Raw genomic sequence first — 23,491 nt, 5'->3', positions numbered from 1 at the left:
CTAAACCCAGGTGGGAAAGACATCCAAGGACTAGGAAGACTCTTACCAAGTGGAGTGACTCGGGGCTGAACGTCCTTCAGAACTTCATGTAACCACTCCGTGAATCGAACATAATAAAGATCGGAGAAAATGTCATCAACCCGTCCATTTTCAAAAAGATACTAAAAGAAAAACAATCAACGAAAGTTGTTGGTAGTCTCTTGAGTAAGATTTTCAGGGGAAATAAACATTTTTCTATCAGTACCATCACGTATCCCTACCCATTCCCTGCTTAACAAACAACACATCAGGTCAAAACGTGACACTGGCACAGTACACTTCAGATCGCATGACCTGACTCAGAACACTCTTGAGAGTTGGGTCAATGGAACAAATTTTGTGATTGCTATTCCACCCAGGCAAGGCATCGTCTTGTGGTAGCAAAAAACAGGATGCAGGCTCTGGGGCCAGCCTCTTATTACATATAGTGTCAGTTAAATAACTTGCGTGATTCTTAACTTTTGGGACTCAGTTTCCTTGTCTGTAAATGAAGATGACTGTGCCTGCCTTTCAGGACTGGAGAAAGCATGGAATGAGACAGAGCATGTAAAACAATTCATTTGGTGCCTGGAAAGAAAGAGGAACAAACTGGGAAGCAGACTTTTCTCATGCCCAGGCAACAGGGTGAGTCCGAACCGGCAAGATCTCTTCTATCATACTGTGGGCTTCTTCACAAGAGCATTCAAACAACACTAAGAAATCCATCTCTGCTCTCCTAAACTGCCAGTCTAAAACCAGTTTCTCTGTTATGCTTCACCTTAGATGTCCTGAAAACCTAACTACAGCTGTATATGCTAGCTGGACTCCTTCAAATAATTATCTTGTCTTAATGGAGGGAATAATGAGAAGAAAAGCTGTCTGTTAGCACCAGACTTTGTTTTGGGTAAACTACTTTTATGCAAACCATACATTTACTTTAACAAAAAGTGTTAACTCATTATATAATTGACGGGGAACAGCTCAAACATGTTTCCTACCTTTGGTGGTGGGTTTTTTTTTTTGAGGAAGATTAGCCCTGAGCTAACATTCACTACCAATCCTCCTCTTTTTTCCCTGAGGAAGATTGGCCCTGAGCTAACACCCGTGCCCATCTTCCTCTACTTGATATGTGGGACGCCTGCCACAGCGTGGCTTGACAAACAATGCGTAGGTCCACACCCAGGATCCAAACTGGTGAACCCCAGCTGCCCAAAGCAGTGTGTGCAAACTTAACTGTTGCACCACCAGGCCAGCCCCCATTTCCTACCTTTTGAATACACAGGAAAATATAGTACAGCACATCTGGGTCATAGGGTTCACCATCTCCATTTCGAGCTTCCCGTGTCATTAGACAGAGACCATAATTCAACTCTGCCACAGCAGAAGAGATGAGATCTTCCTGAAATCGCAGCAGCTGGCGCCCTGCAACATAAGTCCCAAAGGTGAACGGTGACAGTCATCTCTTTATTGGTCCCTCATATCCTGGAAGCAGGGCTCAGAGCAGCTACTGCCCATCAGGGTGCTGGGATAGAATAGGTCGCTCGTATCTAGATCAGAACTGGCCTACTAAGGCAATAATCCTGTATGCCCTATTACAACAAGGGTTTCTTTCCCACAATATTCCCCACCTCACATATCCCAAAAATTATTAATACAGCCAAGACATGAAAGCAAAAAAACCCCAAATCCATCCTCTGTAATGTGAGGAAGTACATGAACATAATGCTAAAGAGCCTGAGCACACTCACTGGTTCCTATCTTCTCCCAAAAGTAGCTCTGCCTAGATCTGCCAGGTCCACTCAAGAAATCCATGTGTACAAAAGTGCCTGGTCTTCGGCAAACCCCACAAATCCTGCTCATCTGCAGTGGGTCAGGCCTGCCTGTTGCTTGTCTTCAGTTCAGCATACTTTATTTCAGATGGTGCTCTCTAGTCCCCAGAGCCAAGGGAAACCACTTTCCCGCCATTCTGTCCTCCTCCTACTTCAGTACCACTGCATTTTAGACAGAGTTTACCCCCATCTCCCTCCCAAACACTTACTCCCAATGGGTGCCAATCTGTTCTGAGCATCTTTCTCTAGCTCAGCGTTCTTGGTCTGGGCCCAGTTTTTCCATACTTCAAGCCCTTCTTCTGGCTTCAGAGAATTTGGAAGCAGGAGTTCTGGGGAAGGCTGTGGCTGTGACTGTGGTTCAACTTCAGCAACCTGAACAGTTTGAGCCTATGAAAGAGAAACCATGAAAATGTGTCAATACTGTTTTGTACCAGGCCCTTTTGGCAAAACTCCCAGATTACTTGTTGTTCTTTTAATAAAAAAAAAATCTCTTTTCTCCTTGCTGTTCTACTTTCAAGAACCTTTGGAGTTCTACTCCTTACTCCAGGAATGGCAAAGGCTAGTGCAGTGTTTCTCAGCCCTGGATGTACTTTTGGGAATCTCTGATTTAAAAACACCAATACACCTGAGCTCCACCCCAGAATCTCTTTTTAAAGAGGTATCAATCTTTTTAAAATCTTCCCACGGTGGGGCTGGCCCAGTGGTGTAGTGGTTAAGTTCACACACCCTGCTTCAGTGGCCCAGGGTTCGCCAATTTGGATCCTGGGCACAGACCTACACACCACTCATCAAGCCATGCTATGGCGGTATCCCACATAGAGGAACTAGAAGGACTTACAACTATGATATACAACTATGTACTGGGGCTCTGGAAAGAAAAAAAAAGAGGAAGCTTGGCAACAGATGCTAGAATAGGGCCAATCTTCCTCATCAAAAAGAAAAAGAGTTGATCTGCAGGAACACATAAAAATAAATAAATAAAAATAAAATCTTCCCAGGGCTGGGCCCACGGCCAAGTGGTTAAGTTTGCGTGCTCCACTTTGGCGGGCCAGGGTTTTGCCAGTTCGGATCCTGGACGCGGACATGGCATCGCTCATCAAGCCATGTTGAGGTGGCATCCCACATGCCACAACTAGAAGGACCCACAACTAAAAATACGCAACTATGTACCAGGGGGCTTTGGGAAGAAAAAGGAAAAATAAAATCTTTAAAAATAAATAAATAAATAAAATCTTCCCATGTAAAAAGGTAATTCTAATGATTAGTCACTGTTCAGAACTACTGGCTCAAAGCACTGTTTGTCAAACTATAATGTGTAAACAAATCACTTGGGGATTTTATTAAAGTGTAGATTCCGGGGCTGGCCCTGTGGCTGAGTGGTTGGACTCGCGCACTCCACTTCGGCAGCCCAGGGTTTTGCCGGTTTGAATCCTGGGCGCAGACATGGCACTGCTCATCAAGCCATGCTGGGGCAGCATCCCACATGCCAGAGCTAGAAGGACCCACAACTAAAAAATACACAACTATGTACCGGGGGGCTTTGGGAGAAAAAGGAAAAATAAAACCTTAAAAAAAAAAAAGTCTAGATTCTGGTTCAAAAGGTCTTAGGAGGGACCTGAGATTCTGCATTTCTAACAAGCTCCCAAGTGAGAGAGCTAGTCTGCAGACTATACTTTGAATACCAAGTGTCCAGAGCAGTGACTGTTAAATTTGGCTTCACCTTAAAATCATCTGGGCTGATTTTTAAAAATACTCATGCCTGGGCCTTATCCCCAGAGATTCTGATTTAATTGGTCTAAGGTAGGAGTATGCCATCAGAATTTTAAAAACTCCTCAGGTGATTCTAACGTCCAGCCATGGTTGAGAATCATCATTTAGAGAAAGAAAAGTACAACAAACAAGTCATGTCCTCTCCCCTGCCATTTTAAGATATGAAGATAAAACTTGAGGCTCTGTATGGCTTCTCTAGCTATAAATACAGTTAGTTCTATTTTTTTGCATGTTCCTTCTCAATAAGACTGTTCTGACTCATAGGGACATTTTCTGAAAACAGGAGGCACTGCTCTAGCTTCCTGCTTCCAAAAGAAGAGTGATCCCATCCTCAGTGGTCTGATGGCCAAGCCATGCAGACAAAGGGGTAGAGAATACCCGTGTGCCCGACAGCCTCAATAACAATCCCATTGGGTGGGACAGACATCAACACACATACCAAGCACAGATTACTGGGTCTCACAACCTGTCTACATTGTAAACAAACTTCCTTGAGCAATTCTCCAAGCCAGGGCCTACCTAAAGGGCTGACAAACATCAAATCATTCAAATTGAAGGCAAAATCATTTTTTTTGAAGAAGAAGATGATTAGCCCTGAGCTAATATCTGCTGCCAATCCTCCTCCTTTTGCTGAGGAAGACTGGCCCTGAGCTAACATCTGTGCCCATCTTCCTCTACTTTATATGTGGGACACCTGCCACAGATGGCTTGTCAAGTGGTGCCATGTCCGCACCTGGGATCCAAACCGGCGAACCCCAGGCTGCCAAAGCAGAACGTGCGCACTTAAGCGCTGTGCCACCAGGCCGGCCCCTAAGGCAAAATAATTTATACATGACACACAAATTTGCTTATCAACAAATAAAAAGTATTCTATTAGCTTTGATAAGATACATTATTACTCAACAAAAAGAGCAATACCACTGCCAGGCCGTTAACTGTTTGTCAACCCTGGAGTTCCACTCTAGACACACTTCTCAGTTCAACTACCATTCTCCTTGGTGAGTCTCAGCTACTTTCCCAGTTTGGAATTCCCTATTTGTGAAAATGATTGCTGACCATGCACATCCAAGCTAGACCTCCCATTAACATACCCAGTGGGTACCGTAGATCTTCAACTGAACATCTCATAGCCATCTCAAACATTTATGGAGAGAACTCATGACCTTCCCTTTCCAGAATTATTTTCCTCACAGTTCCCTCCCTAACTTGTTCAGTGGCAATAACATCTACCCAAGCTGGAAATCTAGAAGTTCGACTAGATAAGTAAGTGGGGGTCACAGCATGTGAGGAAGTACTTTTCTACTGGCTTTTTAGCCAGGCCTCCTTCACTGTGTGCCTCCATCCACTAAACATAACCTTCCTAAGCATCTTGATAACAAAACTTCTTCCACACACATCCAAATGTCTATCAGTGGGCAGCAGTAGTAGTGATCCCACCCAGGGTGAAAACTACTGATGTAAGTAGGGCATTAACACTGCGGTGTGGTGTAGAGTTTTTACTATTTATAATGGAGCCCTTAGAGAGTTGTAAGCTGGGAAGTGACTTATACCTTATATATCTTATATCTTATATTTTAAGAAAATTATTCTTGCTGATCTATGGAGAACTGATTGAACAGCAAAAGTAGAAGCAGGCACTGGTGGCCTGGACTAGGATGGTGACAATGGAGATAAATTTAAGAGATTCTGAGAAGTTTGGTGGTAGAACCAATGTGGCCCATTGATGAACTGGCTTTGACGACTAAGGGAAAGCAGACTCAAGGACAGCTCCTGGGTATCCGTCTTAAACAAACGGGTGGCTGATGGTACTACTTTCTGAGATGGGGAAGTTTTTGATAGTTGTGAAGGTGATGCTAATGCAGAGCTGAGATATTTCTTCAATAAATCCAAGTAAATGATAAGTAGGCTGTTGAATGTGTGGGAAGCATGGGAAAGACAGGGTCTAGAGAAAAAGATCCATGTGTTAATGCAGCACAGGGGTTAAGACACAGGCTCCAGAGCCAGTCTATCCAGGGCTGAATCCCAACTCTGCTACTTACTAATGGTAGCTTTGGCCTTGTCATTTAATTTCTCTGTGTCTCAGTTTCTTCATCTGTAAAATGGAGGAGATAGCAGTACATACCTCATAAGGTTGGTGTGAGAATTAAATGAGTTACATAAATGAGTTATTATATCTAACTCTGAGAACAGTGCCTGGCACATAGTGTCAGTGATTATCCTCCTCAGCAGCAGCAGTCATCTAGAGGATGCAGAAAACCATGGCAACAGAAAGACATCCCCTCGGGAGAAAGGAGGGCTAGTACTGAGAAACATCAACATGTATGATTCAGATAGAGAAAGAGGCAAAGTCTCTTGAGAAGGAAAAAGAATCGGTGGGGTAGGAGGAAAACCAGGAGTGTATAACAACATGGAAGGCCAGAGGAGTTTCAAGAAGGAAGGTATGATCTACCGTGTCATGTGTCTAAGTGAGATAAGAATAGATGAGCTAGGGGCCAGCCCTGTAGCCCAGTGGTTAAGTTTGCGCGCTCTGCTCTGGCGGCTCAGAGTTTCACCGGTTCGGATCCTGGGCGTGGACATTGCACTACCGCTCATCAGGCCATGCTGAGGCAGCATCCCACATGCCACAACTAGAAGGACCCGAAACTAAAAAAATATACAACTATGTACTGGGGGGAGTTGGGGAGAAAAAGCAGGAAAAAAGAAGATGATTGGCAATAGTTGTTAGCTCAGGTGCCAATCTTTAAAAAAAAAAAACAAAAACAGATGAGCTGGTTGGATCTGGCCACAGGGTGGTCACCAGTGACCTTGACAGAGCAGATTCAGTCATGAGTTGAAGAGAAAATGGATTCGCAAGTGGAGTCAGCTTGTGTAGATAAGGCTTTTGAGAACTCTGGGAATAAAGTAAAGTGCAGAAATGGGGCAATAGATGGAGGTGGATGTGAGATTAAAGGAGGGAGCTTTCATCCTAAGTCTGGTTTTAAAGACAGGTGGTAAGAGAGCTTTCATAAAGAGTATGCAAGGTGAAGGAGCACAACACTTTGTCATCAGCTCTCCTTAGGGTTCAACTCACATCACAACACAATTATCTTCCCCATGGGCTATGAGTGCTCCAAGGGCAGAGACTGTCTTATTCATCTCTGTTCCCTGGCACCTAGCACAGAGCCCGACAAGGGCAGAGGAATGTTTGTGGTGTAAATGGACAAACTCATCTTTCCCACATTGAGTATTCTTTCCAATTTTTCTTTTTCTGGTAATAATAGTTGACATCTAAGTCCCTTTGAGACTTTCCCAAAGGAGACATAGCCTCTGAAGAAGATGGGCATATTAAAATGAACTCCAGAAAATATCTTCACCTGCACAGATGTGCAAATTAACAGAGACCTATGAGCACCAAAAGAGGCCTGACCTGCAAATTGAACCATCAGGCCCAGGAGAGCTGAAGGGAGGGCTGATGAGCTCCATCCCTGTGAGCAAAAGCTGAGCACAGAACCCCATGACAAGTCTCCTGGCTGGTGTCTCCTACAGGCCATCAATTCTACACACCTGTACATGATACCTCTTGTTACCATAACTCTTAGGATTCTGAAAAAATTCCTACCACACATCAGATCAAGCTCAACTCTTCTCTTTGGAAAGATAACCTCTTTGCCCCCTGTACTAACGCCTTCCCCACAATCCCCCTCTCACATTGCCCTAGGCCATCATCTTCTGTCCATCCCTGGCTCTGTATTCATGCTGCTCCTTTGTCCTATCAGTCTTAAGCTATAAACTAGAGATCAAATGTCACCTTTTCCACAAAGACGCCTCTGCTGACTTTTTAACCAGTTTGTGTGTGTAGCACACATCATACTTGATTTTACTGCTTTATAAATAATTCAAAGAAATAGAAATCATGTTCTTACTCCCACAACTAGACTATAAGCTACCTGAAGCAATAATTCTGTCTTGTTCTACTTCTAGGCCTGACAGCTGGATATTTAATAGATCCTTAGGAAAGCCACCTAAGATAATACACCGTTGCCTCTATGAAACCACTTGGTCAGCCTTTCCTTAACCAATCATTTATGGCCTGAGTTTCCGAGTGTGGTTTCTAGTCTAATAGTGCCTTGTTTGTGCCAGGTCTCTCACATACATTCCCAGGAGGTCCTGCCCTTTGAGACACACTGCCTTCAGTAGCCCCGTGAGACGAGAGGCCCTATATCTAGTCTAAAGGTCTGCTAGACAAGAGAGCAGAAAGTTTACCAACAGCCTTAAAGGCGCATCTATCCACACCTCTATAACAGCCTTAAGAAGACTAACAATTAGAAAAGTTAAAAGAGCCAAGCAAATTTAAAGTTAAAATTTCAAGAGTTCTATTTTTGCAACTCTTCTATAAATCTAAAATTATTTCAAAATAAAAAGTTAAAAAAGAGGCCGGCCCCATGGCCGAGTGGTTAAGTTCGCACACTCTGCTTTGGCAGCCCAGGGTTTCGCCAGTTTGGATCCCGGGCCCGGACATGGCGCCGCTCATTAGGCCATGCTGAGGCGGCGTGCCATGTGCCACAACTAGAAGGACCTACAACTAAAACAGAATATACAACTATGTACCAGGGGGGCTTTGGGGAGAAAAAGAAAAAAATTAAAACCTAAAAAAAAAAGTTAAAAAAAAAAAAATTTCAACATAGCTGCCACGGCAGAAAACTCAATTAACCAAGGCTTATCTTGACTATTTTTAAGGAACATAAAAACACCTTTGGGAAGTCCTACTGCATAGGTGGCTTGTTTGAGACTCCCAAAAGTGGTCACTTTTAACAGGCCCACTAGCAGGTATTTTAAGCTTCTAATTTACCTCCATTGTCCACAGATGACAACTAAGGAACAATTTCACAGCCTTCCCAGTGTGATGAGTTTACAGCCTGTGTGCTAAACTACAGAGGTTCTACTATATCTATTCATTGGTGATGCAGAAAGTAGCTCCTGGGACATAGATAACACTTGGGGTGTCCCATTAGTCTCTACCTAGAACTCTTCTCTTCCTAAAAGAGCACTCCAGGCATCTACCCTCAAAGCAGTTATTAGTCATTTCATTTACCTCTAGGTACCAGGACAGAACTCTGGCCTGCTGCATAGCTTCACCTGGTGCTTCTGTGCCTTTCATCTCCACTCCACCCAAAATATTAAATACAATACTACTCCAAGACCAACATCATTGCAGTAAACAAGCCAGAGGTTGCCAGGCAAGTTCTATGTTGCACTGGGCCCTGAGGGAGCAGGCTGCCCTGCAGGTAAGTCTGACTTACGGAACAAGTAACCTGGAGCTGCTGCTGCTGCTGCTGCTGCTGCTGCTGTGTTGGTGGTGTCTGTTCCTGGGGAGTTTGTTGTTGCGGCTGCTGCTGGGGGTCCCATATATGGACAGTCTGAGCTGTATTCTGGTATGTGCCTGCTACAGCCTGCACAGCCACTGGAATGTGGATGTTGCCATTCATGAACTGTGCTGGAAAGAGAGAGTTTGCAAGGGTCTGCACTACCTCTTCATGGGAGTTTTTCACTACAGACGTGGTGCCCACCATCTTCTCCTTGTCATCCTCCAGCTTTACAGCTGCCAGGGCCGTGGGTGAGCCACTGACGTGAACTGCGTTGTAGGCTTCCTGGGGAATGGCAATGTGGGTAATGCTCTGCTGTTGAGGGTCCCCCCGGGGCTGGGCGGAGTAAACAGGGATGGTCCAGGTTTCTCCTGTAGGGCTAGTAATGGTCCCAGTGGCACTGTACAGGTGGGCACTGTCTACTGTGAGTAAGTCTGGCCTCAAGGACACGTAACTCTGCTGCTGGCCCTGTGGAATGGCCAGCACGGTGGCCACCGGCTGCCCTGAGATAGCGTAGGACACAGTGATGGGCATATCCACTTTGCGCTTCTTCACTGGCTGGAGGACACTGGCTGTGCCAACCCGCCGCTCCCCTTCCCGGGGTGAGCCCTGCTGGGACGGTGGTGGGGAAAGGGCACCCACGGTCTGGATTTGGATCTGCTGACCCCCAGCAAGAGACTGGCCAGCCACCAGCTGAGCCTGGATCTGCTGATGTGGGATGTGCTCCTCTGGGATCTCTGCAGCCTGGATCTGCTGGGCCGCCTGCACATGCTGCACCTGGATCTGGGCTGCCTGCAGCTGTGAGGGGCTGGGGTTCTGCAGAGCTGGAGTCTGGATGGAGGGAGCTGCCGGCTGTGGTGCTTGGCCTTGGATCTGCACCTGGACCTGGATGGGCTGCTCAGCAGGCTGGTGAACGGTGAGCTGTGGGGAGAGCTGCTGAGCCGAGACCTGCTGCGGAGACTGTTGCACCTGCACCTGTACCTGCAGCAACAAGATTCACCAGTGAGTGAGCCAGGCAATATTGTGAATCCAGCCCCGAAGGGAATAAGAGATCTCAGGCAGGGGCCCTGGGTACTGTGAGGAGGAGGGGCTGCCATACCCAAGGTTTCTAAGGAGGCCATAATCACCAAAAGCATATGCAAAGTTCTCCAGCATCACACCGCATTCAGAGCAACACATACCAATCTGAGAGCAACCAAGACTATCAACTGGAGTCTATGAAGGAAATATCAGAACTTTTGATCATTTTTGAGCTTCTCTTTTAAAATGTGACCCCTTTTCGCATATTGGTATAGTAGTACAAGTATACAATTTATAAATATACATTTTAGGCGTATGTTCAGAAAATAGTTTAACCTTGGATGAGAGATAAAAAAGTGTGGAGACACTGCTCTAAAAGGTCAGAAAGATAAGTACATTCAATACGCATTCAATTCCCAACCCAGGATCAAAACTATTCCCACCACAGACAACTTGTGGAAAATGCAGTAGAGACAAAACTCTTGAAATCTCTTTCAGAGATGTCTCCAACTTGCTGCTAAAATGCAAGCAATGTTGAATGATTCTTTAGAGTGCTTATTTAAGATACCTTTGTTTTAATAGAAAAGCCATTAAAAAAACACAAAAGATTCCTTATAATTTAATCTAAGGAAGGTTATTATATCCTGGATCACCCATTTCTGCGAACATGAATTTCAGCTCATGTCTTACTGCTGTTACTTCAGCATACAAAGCAGCATGAAAAGATGCTATGCACAGTATGTAGTTTTCAAAAAAAGACTTTTCCATCAGACATATCTAAATTACTCTGAACACAGGCAGGAATTAGCAAGGTGAAAAAAAAGAAGGCAGATGAGGGATTATATCTTTCTAATAACAGAAGGAAACATGTAACAAAAGATAACCAAGGATGGTGCTGGGACAACTGGCTATCCATATGAAAAGAATGAAGTTGGACCTCTTCCTCATATCATACGCAAAAAATGGGACAGGATCTGAGTAGACATTTCTCCAAAGACATGTAAATTGCCAATAAGCCTATAAAGAGTTGCTCAACATCTTAGCTATCATGAAAATACAAACCAAAACTACAATGAGATACCACTTTAAACCCACTAGGATGGCTGTAATAAAAAACGGTAAGTGTTGGAAAGGATGTGAAGGAATTAGAATCCTCATACACTGCTGGTGGCAATGTAAAATTGGTGTAGCCACTTTGGAAAACAGCTTGGCAATTCCTCAAAAGTTTATACATACCATATGACAAAGATATGAAAAACAAACCAAATGACCTAGCAATTCCACTTCTAAGTGAAAGGAGTAATACCCAAGAGAAAGGAAAACTATCTCCACACAAAAACCTGGACACGAATGTCTGTAGCAGCATTATTCATAATAGCTAAAAAGTGGAAACAACCCAAATGTCCATCAACTCATGAATGGATAAATAAAATGCGGTATTTCCATAAAACAGATTATTTAGCAATAAAAAGGAACGAAATTTTGATACATGCTACAACACAGATGAACCTTGAAAACCTCTGCTAAGTGAAGTCAGTCACAAAAGACTACATACTGTATGAGTCCATTTATATAAATGTCTAAAATAAGCAAATCTATAGGAGAAGAAAGTAGATTAGTGGTTGTCTAGGAGCAGGGAATTGGGGAAAACATGAAGTAACCGCTAATGGGTACATGGTTTCTTCTTTGGGGTGATGAAAATGTTCTAAAATTGATGTAGTAATGGGTGCACAACTCTATGAAAACACTAAAACCCACTGAACTGTACACTTTAAATGGGTGAATTATATGATATGAGACTATCTCAATAAAGCCATTACTAATTAAAAAAAAAACATAAGCAAAGAGGTTGTGCCAAGAGCATAGGCCTTGAGATCACAGACTTAAACTTCAACTGGTGCTGTACTTTCCTGATTGTGAGTCCTCTAAGTTTCAGTTTCCTCAGGTATAATAAAAAGGGGGGAAATGCCTACCTTTTCCTGAGCGTAAAAGAATCGTTGTGAGCATAAAATAATATTTGACACAGTAGGTGCTCAAAAATTAGCTTTTCTTCCTTATAAAATTAAAATTAAAATTAGGGAGTAAGAGTTAAGAGTTAAAGCACATTTTGACATTTCTTTACCAATGTCAACATACTGAATAAGAAATCAGGTATTATATGTTCACAACCTTTATTCATATCATTAGTGACTAAGAAATTAAATGTTATTTGTATTACTTCTCTTGAAATTTGTTACTTTTATAAAAACATAACTTCTTATCTGGCTAGACAATTACTACATGGTCAAAGTAAGAATTTGAAAACTCAGTGATGTAAAAAAAAAATTTAATTTTACTTGAACTTAAGAGGAAGCAAAATTGAAGTGAAATGAAGGAAATGCTAAACTTCAGATAAGTATTTCCTCACCGTAAGATAGCTCCTAATAGATTCCTCTTAAAAAAAAAAAAAAGGAGGAAAAGACAAAAATCTAAGAAAGGCACTCAGAGGTTGGTATTGTGCTTTATTAACTCTATATTTCTTAACAGGTTTAGCTGTAATTTTCAAGGTTATAATACTTAGGTCAACTGTCTTACAAAACCAAATGACAGACATATCTAAACAAAAAATGTTTTTTAAAAAAGCAGTTTGAAACTTCAGCCTAGATTTAAGGTGGTTTTCAAGAGATACAAAATGGAAAAAGATCATCTCTATGCCTAGTATACCAAGGGAGGAAAGGGACATTTCTGGAGGAAGAAATTGGGTTTTAGAGCTTCAAAAAGCACTGTTTCTTACCTTCCAACAATCCCTTATAAGTCACACTGTATTTTAGTTCCCTTCACATTTGAATCATCCCTTCTCATTTAGCTCCTCCTGTCTTTTACAAAGTTTTACAGTAAAAGTTTACAAAGTTTTTAATTGCCTTTCTTCTTTCCTCCTTCTCCCCAAAACGCCTCTTCCGCCAACCCCCGGTACATAGTTATATATTCTAGTTGTGGGTCCTTCCGGCTCTGATATGTGGGATACTGCCTCAGCATGGCCTGATGAGTACTGCTAGGTCTGCACCCAGGATCCAAACCAGCAAAACCCTGGGCCGCCGAAGTGGAGCATGTGAACTCAATCACCTGGCCACGGGGCCAGCCCCCCTAGATTCTTTATTTCATTGAATATATTATCAATTAAGTTTTTCAGAAGGTATGTCTGAATGTGGTCCACAGATTAGCAGCATCAGCATCAACCTGGGAATTTGTTAGAAATGGAAACTCTCTGGAAACAAAAACACTGTATCCAAGAGATATGTGCACCCCTGTGTTCACAGCAGCACTGCACCCACATATTCACAGCAACACTATTTGCAATAACCAAAACAGGGAATCAATCTAAGTCTCCATCAATGGATGACTAGATAAAGAAGTTGTGGAATATATATACACAATGGAATATTCAGCCATAAAAAGGAGGAAATCCTGCCATTTGTGACAACATGGATGGACCCTGAGGGTATTATGCTAAGTGAAATAAGTCAGACAGAAAGACAACTACTGTATGATCTCACTTATACATGGAATCTAAAAACCAAAAAAACAAAACGAAACCAACCAAACTCATAGAAAAAGAGATCAGATTTGTGGTTACCACAGGTGGGGAGTAGGGGGAGGAGGAATTGGATGAAGGTGGTCAAAAGCTACAAACTTCCAGTTATAAGATAAATAAGTGCTAGAGATTTAATGTACAATGTGATGACTACAGTTAACACTGCTGTATGGTATACACAAAAGTTGTTAGAGTAAACTCCAAGAGTACTTATCACAAGGAAAAAAATTTTCTTATTTTTTATCTATGAGATGATGAATGTTAACTAAATTTATTGTGGCAATCATTTCATGATTATGTAAGTCAAATCATTAAGATGAAAACCTTAAACTTATACAGTACTGTATGTCAATTATATCTCAATAAAACTGGTGAAAAAAAAGGGAAACAAATTCTCAGAACCAATCCCAGACCTAGTGAATCAGAATCCAGGGAGGGAGGGTGGGGACAGGGAGCAATTTCTGTTTTAAGAAACCCTCCAGGTGATTCTAATACACCCTAAAATTTGATAAACACTAGTCTAGAAGTTTTATTGGACGTCACTTGTCTAAGTTCTTAAGGAGTTTGCAGATGAACAATCTATTTCTTTTTCCTCAGTGTCATTCAGAACCTAAGTAATCCAGAGCTCAATACAACATAAGGACTAAGTACTCCAACTAAGGAACAATGAGAAACCATGAAGTAACACATCTTCCAAACAATCACTGAAGCTAAAAAGAGTATCTAATGCCATTTCTTATTGTTTTGTTTTTGGCTACTTAAAGTGTAAAACCAATATTTTATCTAAAGGAGAACAAACTAGGGGTCTGTGCTGGTCAATTTCCAAATTCTACCTCATAAACAATTTAAAAAATTACTTTCTTATTTCCATGCGACAAAAGAACCAACTCTTCTTTCACATTTCTCTAAAGCTGCAATAGTCCAATACCCATTTGTTACACATCAAGTTAGCAATCACCTGAAATGCAGCTGGTGCAAACTACAATGTGCTACAAGTGCAAAACACAACCAGATTTCAAAGACTCATACAAAAAAAAGGGTAAAATAGTTCATTAATAATATTATACTGATTACATGTTGAAATAATATCTTGAGTTAAATAAAGGTGATTTTAAAAAGTCAATTTCACCTCCTTCTTCTCTCCCTTTTAAAAAAAGTGGCTACTAGAAAATTCAGAACAACATATGTAGCTCATATTCTATTTCATGTTCTGAGTCTCACTCGGGAGGGACTGCTGAGGATAGTGCTCAGAGTACCAGAGGAAGACCCCACTAGGTGAGGAATCACCACCTAGGATCAAAATCCACCTGGGCCTTTTAACGAAACAGTCAGCAAAACCCTTAGGGATCTTGGTAGAACTTCACTGTTCAAATAACGCTCTTCTGAAAGTGGTAAAGTCTTTATGCAAGTTTCAAACATTTACCGAATTCTTATTATACAAATGAACTTTAGAAAGGTGGTCAGGTAAGAGATTTAAATGTGGGTAAAAGACTGGACATGAATGGCCAGAAAAGGCAACAATAAATAGACCACCAGTCCAAAGTGATGATCAGGATCCCAATTAGCCCACAAAGTGCCAGTGAGAGAGTAGCTGATTTTAGTCCTGTTTTTGGCTGCAAACCCATGTTTGCAGAACACCATATTATGAGCGCTGTCTCCTTAAGGCAGAAGCCAGAATCACTTTCCCAAACTCGCCTGCAGCTAAAATGCAGACATGTGACCAAGGCTTCCCAAATTAGACACAGTGCAAGAAATCTGGACTCAGAAGGAAGCAACATGAGGCAGCAGGAACCACAACTTCTATTTTCTGGTGCGAGGGGAGGAATGAGGCAGAAATGGAACAGGATGGCATAAATCCTAACGAGAGACTGTGTAGGGTGAGGACCTGTGCCCAGGGGTGTGGCTGAAGGTCTCTGCCAGAGCAGGCTAGCAATGTGACCTGAGTCCTGTTCCTGGCTGTGCAGCCTCCACAACCCATTCTCTGGCCTTCTCATAAATTCCCTGAGCTAACTACTATCCTTTAGTCAATTCTTCTGAGTAAGCTAGGGGGAGGAAGGGGAATGCTGCCTGATATTTGTAACTAAAAACCAAAACACAGATGGATACAGGAAATATCAAATCAAGTTGAAAACTTTAAAATAGTATTTACCCTAGAGGGCGATGTTCACAGACGGGTACTAGAGATTTGAACTGCATCTGTAACATTACATGTCTTTAAAAAAAAAAAAAAAGGCAAAAAATGGCAAACTGCCAACATAGTGGGAATACTTGTTTATAAATATTTGTCTGGATGCTTTTTAAATGTATGAAAAGCACCTGGGGCCCTAGGTACGAATGGCACTAATAAGAGGAGGAAGAAGAAAACAGCAGCAGCTATTATTCATTTGAGAGCTTACTACGTGCAGGGCTGTGTGCTTAGGACTTACTGTTTTACGTAATCCTCAAAGACTCTACAACACAAATTCTTTTATTTCTATGATGTAGATAAGAAAATGAGTCAAAGTGGTTAAATCACTTGCCCAAAATGACATATCTAAAGTAGCAGAGGCAGAGAGAGAACTCATGTTTGTCTAAGGGCCAAGTCTGCCTCTTGATTACCTCCTTTCTCACTCTCAGCAAGTCTAAGGGTGATGAGGAATTAAGGACCATCTCAGCATGGAGAGAATGTGCAAGAGCAAGAAGAAAATAAGGAAGAGGGACAGAAGTTGGGGTGACAAATAAGAAAGAGATGCACTTTGAGCCACTGAAGCCTTGAGATCTTACTTCTAGCAACAAAAAAAGCAACTGCTGAGAAGGCCCCTTCACCAAAGCATCCTTCATTTAGTGGGGCCAGATTGACCAACTAGCCTTATGTGAAGCCTCAGTTGCTGCCCTGAGGAGGGACAGAGAAGAAACAAGCAATTCTATGGGTGCTAAGTGAAATCTGACCCCTGGGATTCACCATCAGAGGGCCTTCTCTCTGGCACACACATTTAACTCCATGCGGATGCTTTAGGAAGTACCCAACTCAAGAGTGCTCTTGAAACGGAAGTTCCAAATGAACTCCCCTCACCTAGCTCAGGTAGACCTGACAGCCAACAGGAAACTTGGGCCTCTATTAGTATTGTACACTCTATCAAGGCATTTACATAGGAGCTCTTCTTTTGTCTTCAGAAGATGCCTCCCTATAGATGTACGCTACTGTGATACTGTGATAAAACAAATATATACTTTGGTCTTTGTCTCTGGTTCCCGGCCAGACTCCTAAAACCTTCATAATTTCCTAAGTGATAATAAAGGTGCCAGGAGCATCTTGTGTTCTAATGAGGCGATTCCTGTAGACTCCTAGATGGGGGCTGGTCACTAGAAAGATGAAGCCTAGATCAGAAGCTTGGTACTTTCAGCCCCACCTACTATTATCTGGAGAGGGAAGAGGGGCTGGAAATAGAGTTATTAATCCACCATATCTACGTGATGTAGCCTCCATAACAATCCCAAAAGTATGGGGTTCAGGGAGATTCTAGGTTGGTGAACACATCCATGTGCGGAGAGGGTGGTGCATCCCAACTCCATGGGAACAGAAGCTCCTGCACTCGGGACCCTTTAAGACCTCACCCTATATATCTGGCCGTTCAACTGCATCCTTTATCATATGCTTTACTATATAATAAGCCAGTAAATTTAAGTGTTTACCTGAGTTCTGTGAGCTGTTCTAGCAAGTTATTGAACCCGAGGAGAGGCAGTGAGAACCCCAATTTATAGCCACTCAGAGGGAAGTACAGGTGACAACCTGGGACTTGCAACTGGTGTCTGAAGGAGGGGAGGGCAGTCTTGTGGGAAGGATCCCTTGCCTTGTGGGATCTGACACTAACTCCAAGTAGATAGTGTCTGAACTGAACTGAAGGACAGCCAGCTGGTATTGGAGAATTGGTCAATGTGTAAAAAAAATCCACACATTTGGTGGCCAGAAATGTGAGCATGGTAGTTAGTAGTAGAGGGTAAAGGAACACAGTGAGTTTTATTCAGACACCTACATTCTAATTAACCTTTGACAAATAACTTTGTCTCCTACCAATTCACTAAAATGATTCTAAGGATGTAACTACTTTGTCAAATCCAACAATCTATGTGCTGCTTCTAGGCTGGACAGATAAGGAAGTCATGAGGGCAGAGCAAACTCTGGGTAGTTTTAAAAAAGCAATCTAGGGGCCCACTGGCGCAGCAGTTAAGTGCGCACGTTCCACTTCAGTGGCCCGGGGTTCACCGGTTGGGATCCTGGGTGTGGACATGGCACCGCTCATCAAGCCATGCTGTGGCAGGCGTCCCACATATAAAGTAGAGGAAGCTGGGCACGGATGTTAGCTCAGGGCCAGCCTTCCTCAGCAAAAAGAGGAGGATTGGCAGCAGATGTTAGGTCATGGCTAATCTTCCTCAAAAAAATAAAAATAAGCAATCTAACTTTACCAAAATTAAAAAAAAAAAAGCAATCTGGAAAAACAGCCTCATCCCTCAAGGTAGTAAATTGTTTTGAAATTTCAAATAACATTAATACAGACATAATTTTTTATTCTTATCAAAAGGGTTAGGTTGAGACACAATACTATGGGGCAAAAAGTCTTTTAACATTTGAGTTGAGAAGGCAGGTCTGTTCAGCCCTATATTTCAGTGCACACATGTCATATCTCTCTAGTCGCATAGATTCACTCACTGCACTTTAGTTACACCAGCCTTTTTTGCAGTTTTTCAAAAAAGCAGGCTCCCAGCTTAGGGCTTTCTGATTTGAAACGCTCTTTCCTCAGATAACCACATGGCTCATTTACCGACTCTCTTTGGTCTTCAATGTCACCAGCACATTAAGGCTTACCCTGGCCACCCCAATCTGCTTTGTTTTTCTCCTTTGCATTGATCACTATAGTCTATCTAGATTTTTATTATGTTATGTATCATCTATTTCCTCCCAGCTATAATGTATGCTCCCCAAGGTCAGGAAACTCTCTCTCTTGTTCACTGCTGTACTCAAGCATCTATCAAAGGACTGTATACATAAATATAGACATATGGAGACGTCTGGGATAGGGAAGAAAAGGTTAAGAATCACTGTCCTGTACCTTTAAGTTCAAAGCAAAATATTCCCAAGCAACATATTTTTTTAACTACAAAAGTAATTCAGGGGGCCGGCCCTGTGGCCGAGTGGTTAAGTTCCCGTGCTCCGCTGCAGGCGGCCCAGTGTTTCGTTGGTTCAAATCCTGGGCGCGAACATGGCACTGCTCGTCAAACCACGCTGAGGCAGCGTCCCACATGCCACAACTAGAAGGACCCACAAAGAAGAATATACAACTATGTACCGGGGGGCTTTGGGGAGAAAAAGGAAAAAATAAACTCTTTCAAAAAAAAAAAAAAAGTAATTCATGTTTAATAAAAAAAAATTCAAGCTCTCCTCCTTAGCATCCCACTCCCCAGCCCAATTACTGTTTCGGGCTTTACTACTGCTGTTCAAGGACGACTACATTCAACATATGTTAAAAATCAGTGATACTAACCTAGTTTTGAGAGTTTGTGTATTAGAAACACTATTTAGGAGCACAGTGTGGAGTTAAAACAGCTTAGGTGCAAACACTAGCTATCAGAATACGACTTAACCTCCCTACGCCTCATGTGCTGCTTTTAGTTTCAAAAGTTATACTTTTAAGGACCGGCCCCATGTCCGAATGCTTGACTTCGCGTGCTCCACTTCTGCAGCCCAGAGATTTGCTGGTTTGGATCCTGGGTGCGGACATGGCACTGCTCATCAGGCCATGCTGAGGCGGTGTCCCACATGCCACAACTAGAAGGACCCACAACTAAAAATACACAACTATGTACTGAGGGGCTTTGGGGAGAAAAAGGAAAAATAAAATTAAAAAAAAAAAAATTACACTTTTAGGCTTCTAGAAGAAAACGTAGGCAGTACACTCTTTGACATTAGTATTAAAAGGACCTTTTCGGACACCATGTCTTCTCAGAGAAGGGAAACAATAGAAAGAATAAACAAATGGGACTTCATCAGACTAAAGAGCTTCGTCAAGGCAAGGGAAAACAGGATTGAAACAAAAAAACAACCCACTAACTGGGAAAAAATATTTGCAAGTCATATATCTGACAAAGGCTTAATATCCATAATATATAAGAAACTCTCACAACTCAACAACAAAAAATCAAACAACCCAATCACAAAATGGGCTGGAGACATGAACAGACATTTCTCCAAAGAAGATATACGGATGGTTAATAGGCACATGAAAAGATGCTCATCATCTCTGATCATTAGGGAAATGCAAATCAAAACTACACTGAGATATCACCTTACACCCATTAGAATGACAAAAATATCTAAATCTAATAGTAACAAATGTTGGAGAGGTTGTGGAGAGAATGGAACCCTCATACACTCCTGGTGGGAATGCAAACTAGTGCAGCCACTATGGAAAACAGTATGGAGATTCCTCAAAAAATGAAAAATAGAACTACCATATGATCCAGGCATCCCACTACTGGGTATCTATCCAAAGAGCTTGAAGTCAGCAATTCCAAAAGTCCTATGCACCCCAATGTTCATTGCAGCATTATTTACAATAGCCAAGACGAGGAAGCAACCTAAGTGCCCATCAACAGATGAATGGATAAAGAAGTTGTGGTATACATATACAATGGAATACTACTCAGCTGCAAAACAGAACAAAATCATCCCATTTGCAACAAATGGATGGACCTTGAGGGAATTATTTTAAGTGAAATAAGCCAGTTAGAGAAGGATAATCTCTGTATGACTCCACTCATATGAGGAATTTAAAAATGTGGACAAAGAGAACAGATTAGTGGCTACCAGGGGAAAGGTGGGGTGAGGGGTGGGCACAAAGGGTGAAATGGTGCACCTACAACACGAATGACAAACATTAATGTACAACTGAAATTACACAAGATTGTAACCTATCATTAACTCAATAAAAAAATAAAAATAAAAAAATAAAAATAAAAACCTGCCATCTAAATAATGACAATTGTAAAAAAAAATATTACACTTTTAAAGTAAGTATACAAAGACCTATAACAGAGATTAAAAAAAACCAACATTTGTGTACAATAGTTTTGTAACTGCTCAGCCTGTATTTGAGTCTGATGTTACTTTTAGTTTTTTCAGTCTTATATAAAGTTGTATCTTTAGCCATATTTCTGTTAACACTGTCTTATGATTTTGGTAGCTTTAGATTTATTAACATTGTCGATTTTCATGTAAGTAACAGTTAATATCTATTTACAATCTTTAATTAAATTATTAATCCACAAAGCCAACTTTTAGAAAATTAAATCCCATTTGGCTTAAGCCAGTTATTAATGAAAATATATTTAAGATTTTTAAAATTTATGAAAAGGAAAGATAGTCTCAACAAAGGTAAGCTCGGCTACCATTTGGTCCAAGAAAGCTTAGATACAAGGTCATTTTTAATTTTAACTATAGAGGCAAAAAACTACTTGTGCACATATCATATACCACAAACCACATCTCAGCAACTTGTATGGTAGAAATTTGTAATCTTTAGAACTACTTGAACAAGGCAAAAAAACCTAGTACGAAATTTTTTTGAAAAGGAAAAACTGAGGTTTCCTCTACTTAAACTAATAATTTGAATTAAAATTGATAACCTGGGGGCCAGTCCCGTGGCCGACTGGTTGAGTTTGCGTGCTCCGCTTTGGCGGCTCAGGGTTTCGCCGGTTCCGATCCTGGGTGTGGACGTGGCACCGCTTGTCAGGCCATGCTGAGGCGGCGTCCCACATACCACAACTAGAAGGACCCAAAACTAAAAATATACAACTACGTACTGGGGGGCTTTGGGGAGAAAAAGGAAAAATAAAATCTTTTCAAATAAAAAAAATTGATAACCTGTGTGGGGAAGGTAACCACACAAAAGAAGTAGACTAACAAGCTGGCCAAAATATAGATCCATAGAAAAAGAAATATGATTCTTATCAAAAGAGCATTGACAATTATTACTGAATTATTATATCTCTAACTTGCTGATCAAGCTAACATTCGGTGAGCTGTAAATATAGAAATTTTTATGCAGGGGTTCCCTGAGACCTGAAAAATATTTCAAGGATTCCTTTAGTGTAAAAAAAGACTGAGAAAACCGTCAGAATTTATGTTCTTCCTTAGGAGGGCTTTCCACAACCTAAAATTACAAAATTCTTTACACTGTCTTTTAATAGATTTATTGTTTTGTTTTGTTTTGTTTTTTGAGGAAGATTAGCCGTGAGCTAACATCTGCTGTCAATCCTCCTCTTTTTGCTGAGGAAGACTGGCTCTGAGCTAACGTTGTGCTCATCTTCCTCCATTTTATATGTGGGACGCCTACCACAGCACGGCTTGCCAAGAGGTGCCATGTCCACACCCAGGATCCAAACCAGAGAACCCCGGGCTGCCAAAGCGGAACGTGCGCACTTAACCACTGCACCACCCAGCTGGCCCTATACTGTTTTGTTTTTATTTGACTCTTTAACCCATCTGGATCTTATTTGTACTATGAGAGATATCTGACTTTATTTCCAAAAAAGGAGCAGACTGCCTTACTCTACTAAAGGAATATATCCTTTCCCCACCAATCAGCAGTGTTGGTCTTCATTCTGTACCTGGTACCTACTCATAAATGTATGCAGACGTGTGTGTGTGTGTGTGTGTTTGTGTTTTTAAGTCCTTGGTCAACTTCCAACCCATGGGTCTGAGGCTGCCCCAGGGGGCCCTTCTGCTCTTTGTATTCCTCACTTTTCGGCTTAGGGTATCCCAAGAACTGTACCCCCTTCCCTAAAAGTTCTCTCCTACATGACTTCCTCTCTCACCTGATTCTGTCTGCTTCCTCTCTTTTAGCAATTTCTCATAGTTAGTGGTTTTTGAAAGCATTTGTTTTTTCCAGCACTGCTAGAAATTCTTTTTTTTAAAGCAGCTTTTCAGTCACTTATAATGGAGAAAATATGTATTCTTATGAGTCTACCATATTGAACCTATCTCATGGATTTATTATTATATTTACATTTCTTCCTTCACTTACAAGGGATTTGGGGAAAAAGATAATGTTAATAGGTGATCTCAATCAGCCATCTGGAACATAAAGTCTCAAACAACACTTTAAACTCAAATCTCAAACCATTTTAACCTTACGAAAAAGGAGGTCCAAGTTATAAATAACAGCAGAATAATTTCTTGAACCAAAAAGTCAGCCTTCTCTTAACTACCTTTCCTGTACTTTTCCTTCTTCACAAAGATTGGAATAAACAATGACTGCATCCCTCCATGTGCCAGATGCTTTCTTATCTATTATCTCGTTCAGTCTCACACAACAGTATTATCCCTATTTTACAGATGAAAAAACAAGGGCTAAAAAGATTAAGATCATGTCAACAAATAAGAGGTCATCAAATTTAAACCCAGAAATGCAACTCTAGAGCCCATGTTCTTCCAATATACCTGCCTGCATTCCTGAGGGGCAAAGGGGCCACAATCGAACCTTCCACCTCACCAAACACACCTTGCCACACTCCTGCCTCTCCATCATGTTCCACTCCCTTTTCTATTCTCGGCTGAAAAAGCATCAAGAGCAAAATGACATGCAACCACAACAGAAAGTAGCAAGAAAGCAGCACTTGTAACTGTAGGAGATGGTTAGTTTCACCTAAGGACCCCCTAAGGAGGAAAACTTTTACCTTCTCAGTAAATGTATTAGTTTCTCCTCTTTCAGTAAGCTGTTTATCAATTAGCAATACTTCTTGAGGCTTATAAAGAGCAAATGCAGACCTAGACATCTACAGGTGACCTCAGTCACAGAACCATACAACTAAATGAAGGTCACTAAAATATATCAGCCTTTCCATTTTAAAATAAGTTCCAAATGTCATACTTTTAGTAATCAGCCAAGCCTAGCTCCCCTATATTC

The 23,491-nt window shown here is 41.6% G+C and overlaps 1 protein-coding gene across 4 annotated transcripts in view; it reads right to left on the bottom strand.

The window, feature by feature from the left end:
• Positions 1-23,491, bottom strand: part of QRICH1 (glutamine rich 1) — a 43,672-nt gene that overhangs the window by 9,721 nt on the left and 10,460 nt on the right. For all 4 annotated transcript variants that reach the window (XM_023620460.2, XM_023620459.2, XM_014731695.3 and 1 more), the window contains 4 exons: positions 8,897-9,940; positions 2,057-2,234; positions 1,286-1,440; positions 47-161 (listed from right to left, as the gene is read on the bottom strand). In XM_023620460.2, coding sequence (XP_023476228.1) covers positions 47-161; positions 1,286-1,440; positions 2,057-2,234; positions 8,897-9,940 — 1,492 coding nt within the window. The remainder of the gene's footprint in view (positions 1-46; positions 162-1,285; positions 1,441-2,056; positions 2,235-8,896; positions 9,941-23,491) is intronic.

The sequence above is a fragment of the Equus caballus genome, chromosome 16, assembly GCF_041296265.1.
Source record: "Equus caballus isolate H_3958 breed thoroughbred chromosome 16, TB-T2T, whole genome shotgun sequence".
In the NCBI taxonomy this organism is placed as follows: domain Eukaryota; kingdom Metazoa; phylum Chordata; class Mammalia; order Perissodactyla; family Equidae; genus Equus; species Equus caballus.
This window is presented reverse-complemented; position numbering and strand designations above follow the sequence as displayed.